The sequence below is a fragment of the Rhea pennata genome, chromosome 29 (assembly GCF_028389875.1).
Source record: "Rhea pennata isolate bPtePen1 chromosome 29, bPtePen1.pri, whole genome shotgun sequence".
NCBI classification, from domain to species: Eukaryota; Metazoa; Chordata; class Aves; order Rheiformes; family Rheidae; genus Rhea; species Rhea pennata.
The window spans coordinates 3,420,924-3,431,675 of record NC_084691.1 but is presented as its reverse complement, the minus strand read 5'-3'; the positions used below and the strand labels follow the sequence as shown (position 1 = coordinate 3,431,675).

Here is a 10,752-nt window from a genome sequence, read left to right as displayed (position 1 = left end):
TCCTCCACTGCCCGAGCTTCCTCCGCCTCCAGACCCATAACCACCACTTCCTGGCCCATAACCTCCTCCGCCAAAGCTGGATGCTCCACCACCTGAGCTTCCTCCTTCTCCAGAGAACGACCCTCTCCTTCCAGAGCTGCTGCTTCCAACAGAGCTCAGACCCCCACTGCGAGGACTGCTCCGGCCACTTCCAGGCCCATATCCTCCTCCTCCTACAGAGCTACCTTCCCCTCCAAAGCTGGACACACCACTGCCGGAGGTCGATCCTCCACTGCCCGAGCTTCCTCCGCCTCCAGACCCATAACCACCACTTCCTGGCCCATAACCTCCTCCGCCAAAGCTGGATGCTCCACCACCTGAGCTTCCTCCTTCTCCAGAGAACGACCCTCTCCTTCCAGAGCTGCTGCTTCCAACAGAGCTCAGACCCCCACTGCGAGGACTGATCCGGCCACTTCCAGGCCTATATCCTCCTCCTCCTGCACAGCTACCTTCCCCTCCAAAGCTGGACACACCACTGCCGGAGGTCGATCCTCCACTGCCCGAGCTTCCTCCGCCTCCAGACCCATAACCACCACTTCCCGGCCCATAACCTCCTCCGCCAAAGCTGGATGCTCCACCACCTGAGCTTCCTCCTTCTCCTCCAGAGAACGACCCTCTCCTTCCAGAGCTGCTGCTTCCAACAGAGCTCAGACCCCCACTGCGAGGACTGCTCCGGCCACTTCCAGGCCCATATCCTCCTCCTCCTACAGAGCTACCTTCCCCTCCAAAGCTGGACACACCACTGCCGGAGGTCGATCCTCCACTGCCCGAGCTTCCTCCGCCTCCAGACCCATAACCACCACTTCCTGGCCCATAACCTCCTCCGCCAAAGCTGGATGCTCCACCACCTGAGCTTCCTCCTTCTCCTCCAGAGAACGACCCTCTCCTTCCAGAGCTGCTGCTTCCAACAGAGCTCAGACCCCCACTGCGAGGACTGCTCCGGCCACTTCCAGGCCTATATCCTCCTCCTCCTCCTGCACAGCTACCTTCCCCTCCAAAGCTGGACACACCACTGCCGGAGGTCGATCCTCCACTGCCCGAGCTTCCTCCGCCTCCAGACCCATAACCACCACTTCCCGGCCCATAACCTCCTCCGCCAAAGCTGGATGCTCCACCACCTGAGCTTCCTCCTTCTCCTCCAGAGAACGACCCTCTCCTTCCAGAGCTGCTGCTTCCAACAGAGCTCAGACCCCCACTGCGAGGACTGCTCCGGCCACTTCCAGGCCCATATCCTCCTCCTCCTACAGAGCTACCTTCCCCTCCAAAGCTGGACACACCACTGCCGGAGGTCGATCCTCCACTGCCCGAGCTTCCTCCGCCTCCAGACCCATAACCACCACTTCCTGGCCCATAACCTCCTCCGCCAAAGCTGGATGCTCCACCACCTGAGCTTCCTCCTTCTCCTCCAGAGAACGACCCTCTCCTTCCAGAGCTGCTGCTTCCAACAGAGCTCAGACCCCCACTGCGAGGACTGCTCCGGCCACTTCCAGGCCTATATCCTCCTCCTCCTGCACAGCTACCTTCCCCTCCAAAGCTGGACACACCACTGCCGGAGGTCGATCCTCCACTGCCCGAGCTTCCTCCGCCTCCAGACCCATAACCACCACTTCCTGGCCCATAACCTCCTCCGCCAAAGCTGGATGCTCCACCACCTGAGCTTCCTCCTTCTCCAGAGAACGACCCTCTCCTTCCAGAGCTGCTGCTTCCAACAGAGCTCAGACCCCCACTGCGAGGACTGCTCCGGCCACTTCCAGGCCTATATCCTCCTCCTCCTACAGAGCTACCTTCCCCTCCAAAGCTGGACACACCACTGCCGGAGGTCGATCCTCCACTGCCCGAGCTTCCTCCGCCTCCAGACCCATAACCACCACTTCCTGGCCCATAACCTCCTCCGCCAAAGCTGGATGCTCCACCACCTGAGCTTCCTCCTTCTCCTCCAGAGAACGACCCTCTCCTTCCAGAGCTGCTGCTTCCAACAGAGCTCAGACCCCCACTGCGAGGACTGCTCCGGCCACTTCCAGGCCTATATCCTCCTCCTCCTGCACAGCTACCTTCCCCTCCAAAGCTGGACACACCACTGCCGGAGGTCGATCCTCCACTGCCCGAGCTTCCTCCGCCTCCAGACCCATAACCACCACTTCCTGGCCCATAACCTCCTCCGCCAAAGCTGGATGCTCCACCACCTGAGCTTCCTCCTTCTCCTCCAGAGAACGACCCTCTCCTTCCAGAGCTGCTGCTTCCAACAGAGCTCAGACCCCCACTGCGAGGACTGCTCCGGCCACTTCCAGGCCTATATCCTCCTCCTCCTACAGAGCTACCTTCCCCTCCAAAGCTGGACACACCACTGCCGGAGGTCGATCCTCCACTGCCCGAGCTTCCTCCGCCTCCAGACCCATAACCACCACTTCCCGGCCCATAACCTCCTCCGCCAAAGCTGGATGCTCCACCACCTGAGCTTCCTCCTTCTCCTCCAGAGAACGACCCTCTCCTTCCAGAGCTGCTGCTTCCAACAGAGCTCAGACCCCCACTGCGAGGACTGCTCCGGCCACTTCCAGGCCCATATCCTCCTCCTCCTACAGAGCTACCTTCCCCTCCAAAGCTGGACACACCACTGCCGGAGGTCGATCCTCCACTGCCCGAGCTTCCTCCGCCTCCAGACCCATAACCACCACTTCCTGGCCCATAACCTCCTCCGCCAAAGCTGGATGCTCCACCACCTGAGCTTCCTCCTTCTCCTCCAGAGAACGACCCTCTCCTTCCAGAGCTGCTGCTTCCAACAGAGCTCAGACCCCCACTGCGAGGACTGCTCCGGCCACTTCCAGGCCTATATCCTCCTCCTCCTGCACAGCTACCTTCCCCTCCAAAGCTGGACACACCACTGCCGGAGGTCGATCCTCCACTGCCCGAGCTTCCTCCGCCTCCAGACCCATAACCACCACTTCCTGGCCCATAACCTCCTCCGCCAAAGCTGGATGCTCCACCACCTGAGCTTCCTCCTTCTCCAGAGAACGACCCTCTCCTTCCAGAGCTGCTGCTTCCAACAGAGCTCAGACCCCCACTGCGAGGACTGCTCCGGCCACTTCCAGGCCTATATCCTCCTCCTCCTGCACAGCTACCTTCCCCTCCAAAGCTGGACACACCACTGCCGGAGGTCGATCCTCCACTGCCCGAGCTTCCTCCGCCTCCAGACCCATAACCACCACTTCCTGGCCCATAACCTCCTCCGCCAAAGCTGGATGCTCCACCACCTGAGCTTCCTCCTTCTCCTCCAGAGAATGACCCTCTCCTTCCAGAGCTGCTGCTTCCAACAGAGCTCAGACCCCCACTGCGAGGACTGCTCCGGCCACTTCCAGGCCCATATCCTCCTCCTCCTGCACAGCTACCTTCCCCTCCAAAGCTGGACACACCACTGCCGGAGGTCGATCCTCCACTGCCCGAGCTTCCTCCGCCTCCAGACCCATAACCACCACTTCCTGGCCTTCTCCCTCCGTAAATGGATCTGCCACTGCCAGAAGTCCATGTCACGCAGTAACCTGTAGTACGAGTACTTCCCGGGCTGTTTATCTCTCCAGATCCATATTCTCCTGAAGCACCTCCAGTATTTTCAGACTGGCTTCCTCCTCTAGATCTTCCTCTTAGGCCACCAGTGGCACTCACAGTGTAGTCAATGACACCTGCAAGGAAAAAGTCATGTCTACCTTACTGCTGTAATAGAAATAATTATAAGTACACCTGATACATGTCCTTATTTATGGGCATCATTGTACCTACTCTAGGGATTGTCCTGCAGTCACTGTAAAGGGTGAGGAAGGAGTTTCATAAGCAGACTCACTTGCGAGGTGTGGCCTCCTATGGGTCTATGTCTTGTGGTTTAATTAATTTATGCTTAGCATGACTTATGTGTTACACTGTACATAAGCACACAGTGCCTCCTTTCCTTTAAGGAAGTCATGAGTACTGGCCTCTGTCTCCTTTAGCTGGCTTCCTGCTTCCATGAGTTTCAGGATAAGAGTATTTTTTGCTTCAGCTGAGACATGCGCAATGTATTCATACAGAATAAGAGACATGTCTCCCACTCCTTACATATTTAGTTGAAATTTGCCAGTAAGTTCAAAATTAGTAGATCAGGACAAATATATAAATGCATATACACATGTATTCTCACACACACACCCTCACAAGATAACCACATATGGCTCATTTCCCTAGAAAACTAAGTTCAAAATGCACACAGTATTAAGCATCACAGACAATAAAATGGTAACAGCCCTCTTAAAGCAAACCATAACCTTGATATACTTACAGATTCTTGCTGGTGAACCTTCCTGTGTCCTGTGAAGAAAAGGTGAAAATGAAATAGCATACCCAATATATCTAAAAGTCAGTTTAGGCTCTACCAATAGCTCATCCCTTCCAGACAGCAGTTCATTTTAGTGATCTAAGTGATAGATTGTAGGACAGATTGCACTGAGCAGGTGTTTCTACACAGAATGAATACCTTGTCTCCTCCTCAAGAAGTGACCTGTACATGGCAATTTCAACATCCAGGGCCAGTTTCACATTCAGAAGCTCCTGGTAGTCATGAAGAAGGCGAGCTAGCTCATCTTTGGCCTGCTGCAAGGCATGCTCCAACTCCTGAAGCTTTTCCTGGCCATTTCTGATAGAAGAGTTCTCACACTGGTCAGCATCCTTAATTGCTTCTTGGAGGCCGGCATTCTGCAGAGGGCACAAATAGAATGTGTCCATTTCCCTTCAACAGGGCTGGAATTTTCAAAACTTCCTCTGAGTCCTTGGAAACCAAAAGACTTGCCTCAGTGATAGTGCTCAATTAGACTGACTAAATGAACCCAAATTAAATCCCAGCATAAATATCCAAAAATCAAAACCTGTTTCACTTCAGAGTGAATACATCATCTCCAAATTTGGCTCCAAAGGGCAGGTTACATTATTCTGCATTGACTCCCCAAGGAGACATCCTTAGGATGCAAGACATGAACAATTTAGTCCTCTTAGGAAAGTCTCAGCTTTACCTTTTTCCTTACAATTTCAATTTCTGGCTGTAGTCCTTGGATCTGTCTGATCAGTTCCTGGATTTCCTGATAACTGTTTCTCAGCTGCTCACGGTAATTTACCCACACATCCTGGAGGTCCTGGTACTGGTGTGCAGAGAGAAGAGAACAGGCACCTCAGTTTCTTGTCCACTGATCCCCAAGCCAGATAGACTTTCTTCTCTATCTTGTTGTTGTCTACTCACCCTGCCCTGATACATGGCGTCCACTTCAGCTTTGCTCCTCTGAGCAATTCCCTCATACTCTCGTACAACTTCTTCAATGATGCCATCCATGTTCAGTTCTCTGTGGTTGTCCAAGGACAGAATGACGTCAGTGTTGCCAACTATTGTTTGCAGCTGAGACAGTTCCTGCAAGGAAAACAAGGTTTTGGATATTAACACTCCAGGTGAATGGTTCAAATCTGGTTATGAAGAACGAAATGGGATCCTCTGTCCAGCCAACCACTGCAGCTTTTTAGTCACTGGAATTTTTTAGTCTGAGAAGCATACTCACTGCCTCATACAAGCATCTGAGGAACTCAAGCTCCTGCTTCAGTATTTCCACTCTCACATCAAACTCCATTTTTCCCATGTAGGCACTGTCCAATTCCTGTGAAGAGAACCATATGTGTTTTTATATTTTTTGATGGCAAGCTCTCCACTGAAGTGCAATTCTTGCTAAACTTGGTATATTTCTTTAAGCCTTTCATTCCTCGAGTCAAATAATGGCCCAAGAATCTGTTTTAATTTTAAAAGCAGCAGAAATAGAAGGGCAGTTTTTAACTCTTAGAACTGAAAAGAATGATTTGGAAATAAAACAGAATAGTTGCAGCAACAGATGTGTTCCTGGAGAAAATGCAAAATGTGCAAATATGGATTTCATTATTTTTTCTGATTAAAAGTTATCTGAATTTTCTATTTTCCTACTTAAATCATCTATAAATATTATCCTGTGTGTACACAAATGTATGTGTGTGTACAAGCATAAATAGAAAGCTACGTTAGAAACAGTCACATTCATGATCCACTTCTCCACCTGACACAGGAAACAAATCACTGAATTTTGGCTTTGCTCCATTTTCCTCAGTGATTCAGACCACACTTGAGTGAATGGAGAAAGGCCTCTCTTAGATACTCATTTTACAAGGGACCAAGTCAGTCTCTGGAGAAAATGATTTCTCTCCATTCTTGCAGTAAAAAACTTAGGGTTTAGATGACTTCAGTTTAGGAAATAAAGTTAAGCAAAGACACCATTTTTGAAAACCTGAGCCACAATCCAGTTATTGTTTTCTCTGAGGCTTTGATTTAGCTCAGTGTCTTGGATTACTTCACCTTTTTGAGCTCCACAAACTCCTCCTCTTTACACATGTGCTTGTTGATCTCATCCTCGAATCTGTTGCAACGGAGAAAAGAAATAGGTAGCTCATTACCTATCATAATTTTTCAATCAAGTGGACTGGAAACCAAAGGGAATGAACCAAACACTGACTGTGCCAAATTTTCATTTAAATGCAATTTCTGCCAGCTGCAAAAGCAGTTGCAAAACCTCTGGAAAAGCATATGTCAAACTAGCAAAATCGTGGTAGATCTAGACACGGTCTAAGTCCCCGTAATCTGAGTTAAACTTCTCACATTACAGCGCTGTGGACATATAGCATCATTTAGGGGCAGCTAAGCTAGAACAAGAAGTGACTCTTCTCATCTTAACCTCACTGCACAGAGTTACCACAATTCCTACCTGCCAGTGAAGCAGGAGTAAGAAATTCTAGGTCACTCACTGGTACGGGGAAGGGCATGAAGAAGGACAGGAGGTGGAGGGAAAAAGAGAAAAGAGCAGCCAAATATATCTACAAGGCCTTTCATTTTTCTATCACTGAGTAGGATTCTATCCTCCTCAAAACTCCCGCTTTAGTCTTCCAGATTCAAAGTCAAGTCCCTTAATGAACCTACAAGATTACACTATAACAGCTATAAAGCCCTTGAAGGTGAGAAAATAATCATGCTCTGGGATGCCGTAGTTTAAGACAAGACTTCCAGGTTTAATAATAATAATAAAAAAAAAGATTAATAACCATAAGGCTCATGAAGGCGCTCTGATGGTGGAGACTCCCCATCCTGCCCTTTCACCACATGACTGTCACCAGTTACTTCTACTACTATGGCTGAGTTGTTCAAAGGAACATGAAGGAATCAGATATCTAGCTCCATTGCACTGAAAAAATCCAGCTCTACAATTTGCCTTTTCCCAGGCTTGGGATTATTCACCTGTTTTTATAATCTTCAAGAAACTGAAGCCTGTTGTATGCTTCTGGATCCAGCTGTTCCTTTTGGTTCTGGAGAGTTTCTAATTGCCTCTGCAGGTTGCGGATGTAAGACTGGAAGAAAGAGGCGATACTTCTGCTTTCCTCCGGGTGGGCACTTTGCTGCTGCAGAAGTTCCCATTTGGTCATTAGAGCCTGGTTCTGCTGCTCAAGGCATTGAACCTGAAAGCCAAAACAGAAGAGCATCTCTGCTACTGGAAAAACACCAGGAGAAGCACTGACAGCAGCATCAATCTCTTAACAGTAGATATTATTAATATTAATATTTTAATTAATACTTAATAATTAATGATAATAATCTCTAATATCAAGCAAAACCAACACTAATAATTAATATTTCCACCACAGTAACATCTAGAGGTTTAGTAAGCTGGGACTGACTGCAAGAATGTGATACCAACATATGACACAGTTTAGGTAAATATGGGGAATGTCCAATCTGCTGCCTAAGAAGGGTTTGATTTTACTGCTGCTTGTCAAAGCTGATCTCACTCAAATCTTTGCTTATGCACCCAAACACATGAGAAGAGCTAGCCCTTAGGAAAACACGCAGGACGACTCTTCTAGAAATATCTTGTCTTAGAGAAGGAGGTTAGAAATACCTATAACTCTCAGAGTTGGCATTTTCAGAAAACCAGAAGGAAAAGCATCTCTTCAGAGGGAATGCTGAACAGGCTGTTAACCTGGCAGCTGATATCCAGTATGTTTTTAAAAAAAGAGCCAAAACCCCTCATATTTCAGGATTAAATATGCTTAAAACTTCAGGGTGTAACCAACATCTTTCCTATAAGGTAATACAAGCAGCCCTTAAGTCCTCACATGTAACAGATAATACCAGCTTCCACCCTGTGCAGAGACACGTGTCACCACCCAAAGGCACATGCAAAGTCTGTGTGGGTGGAAGTGTTTTAGTGGGTGTTTTGCTCTTGTGTCTGTGAGTAGAAAGGACTGAGACGATAACACCAGGCACAGAGACGGAAGAGTTATAATTAAAACCAAGGAAAGAGGTAAAGAAGGGGGATTTGGGGACCATTGGCTAGCAGAAAGAGGCTAGGAACTCCAAACAAAGAAATCACTTGTCATTTTGTAGTTTGAAGAAATGCAACCTTTGTTTTGCTTGAGAAAAACAGGAATGTATCAGTGATGTCCATTACCCATTTCTCCTCCTAGCACAAACAGTTCTCAGGCCCCAGAATATTGCTAAGATTTCCTTTTCCTCAAAAGGGAAATAAATTAATGTGTCAGTGACATCCCCGTAGTTCATTATCATCCTGCCACAAAAGGAGACTAGAAGATACTTATCCCAGGGCTAAATATAAGCAACTCATGCAGTGGAGCTATTAAGAACTTTGTATTGGCCTAACGGACTCCAGCCATTGCTGTAATTTTGGAGGAGAGGATACAAAAGGATCAGATGAGTTAATGTTGCACTTGCCCCCACACCTTTCTCAAGCAGAGCAGTACCCCTGCTATTCCCCTCTCCTGGATAAGTAGTGAAAAAAGACAACAAGGACTTACCTTATCGATGAATGATGCAAATTTGTTGTCGAGAGTCTTCATCCGCTCTTTCTCATCTGACTGCATCCTGTGGAACTCAGGGTCAGCTTGTACATGAACTGGCCTCAGCAGGCTGGTATTGACACAGACCTTGATGCCTCGACTAACACCAGCTTGCCCAAAACTCCGTCCAGCCCCTTGCTCACTAAAGGAACTTCTACGAAGGCCACCAAGTGCCTCCCTGCCTAAACCTTCTCCATACATGCTACCATGCCCTGTTTCACCTCCTTGAAAAGCTGCTATAGGCCATCCTCTTCTGTCAAAGCCTGTATCAAGATGTCTCCTGCCACCAAATCCCTGACATCTTCCATATCCTCTTCCTTCTCTTCCATAGCCTCCACAGTTAAAAACATTCCTAAACCCACCAAGGTTATGTAGACTCCTGCTGCCATAACCATATCCATAACCACCATATCTTTCTTCTCCCCTATTACTGCAATAGCTTATGATAGCTGAGCTTCGCCCACTACCCAGTATGCCATAGGGAGCAGAACAACAACTGAAATACCCATCCCCAAATCTGGAGAATTGTTGGCTCATAGCGTCGCTTTCAGAATGTTAAGAGAAGGCAAGGCAGCAGGTGGTGGAGGTTGTAAAACAGAGAAGAAGTGAGAGCGAAGGAGCCTCAACTCCTCTGCCAGGGGAAACAGTAGTTCTCCTTTATACCTTATGGAGGAGTTGATCTCCATTCCGTGGTAATCAGCAGGTTTGTTAATTTTATTGATGGGTTTGGCTCATCAGGCAGCAATTAATGGCTGCTTGAACAGGCGACAGAGTAAACACCACACACCAATGGAGGAATTGCAAAATTCTCCAAATCCTGCTTGACTCACAAGCTTTGCTCAGATGAGATTTCCTTATCTAGTTAGCCTGCCCTCCATCATTAATTACAGTTTGCAGAGTTATCAACGAACATTACCACGGTTTGTTCTTTCTCTCCTTTTTCCTCACCTCTTTTGGCATTTCATTTTGAGATGCAAGGCCTTGGTATAGCCCTCACTGACCGTGGGGAGAGGGAATGGGGCTCAGCTTCCTTCACCGTGTCACCTGAAGTGCATGCCATACGTTGAGTAAATGATACTATATACCAAGTAGAGAGCTGGTCTCCAAACTTTTCTACTCAGACTCTCCCACTGCGCATCTGTCTGACCCATCCTTCCATCCCCTCTCTGTCTCTGTGCAGGACTTCGCCTTTCCACTCTGAGTGCACTTTGGTGTGGCAAACGGACATGGACGTGCTGAAGAGCATTCGGGAGACAAGTCGTGCTGCAGGCAACACCACTGGGCATTGCCATGGCTTTGACCAATACCTCAAGAAGGCAATGGAGATAGGATACACTGTCAGCAAAAGCACCACTGGGAACAGTTTCCAAATGGCAAACACCTCCATTTTGCCCCTTACAAAACATGAGGATGAGCTGGGCTTCCCGTGAAGGGGATGCACTTCCTTCCAAAAATACTAGGTAAACATTGCAAACAGTTCAGCTACACAGTGCTTATGTGGTCAGGGCCCTGTAATCCTTACTCTGGCTCCATTTGGAAAGTGCTTGGAAAATCCCTGAAACAAAAGTTTTGTAGGGAGAGGTAACAGCTGTTGTTAGACTAGCTGATTTACCTAAGAGAGGACAAGCTTTGGGACACTCAGTGACCAGATGAAGGGCACAGGATTAGACAAAATTTTTCCTACACGGACAAATGAAAAATGTTATTTCTCCCTACAAAACTTGATCTCTTAAAGCCTTAGACCAGGAGTGGCCTACAGGTAGCCCAGACTTCCCATTTATG

The 10,752-nt window shown here is 48.5% G+C and overlaps 1 protein-coding gene across 1 annotated transcript; it reads right to left on the bottom strand.

Annotated features, from left to right (window-relative positions):
- Positions 1-3,086: 3,086 nt before the first annotated feature.
- On the bottom strand, positions 3,087-9,171 carry LOC134152054 (keratin, type II cytoskeletal 79-like). Its single transcript, XM_062597095.1, has 9 exons — positions 8,929-9,171; positions 7,355-7,572; positions 6,422-6,482; positions 5,604-5,699; positions 5,294-5,458; positions 5,070-5,195; positions 4,538-4,755; positions 4,343-4,371; positions 3,087-3,337 (listed from the first exon to the last, which is right to left on the bottom strand). Exons 1-9 carry the CDS (start codon positions 9,169-9,171, stop codon positions 3,087-3,089), a joined length of 1,407 nt encoding a protein of 468 aa, XP_062453079.1.
- Between the last annotated feature and the right edge of the window lie 1,581 nt (positions 9,172-10,752).

Excerpts from the sequence above, each read along its gene's own strand:
- LOC134152054 (XM_062597095.1), bottom strand. The coding sequence starts at position 9,171 with ATGTATGGAGAAGGTTTAGGCAGGGAGGCACTTGGTGGCCTTCGTAGA. Across the intron at positions 5,196-5,293 it reads ACGCCATGTATCAGGGCAGG|TACCAGGACCTCCAGGATGT; the intron begins GTGAGTAGACAA and ends TCTGCACACCAG. Across the intron at positions 3,338-4,342 it reads AGGTTCACCAGCAAGAATCT|CAGCTCTGGAAGGAGAGGGT; the intron begins GTAAGTATATCA and ends TGTTGGAAGCAG.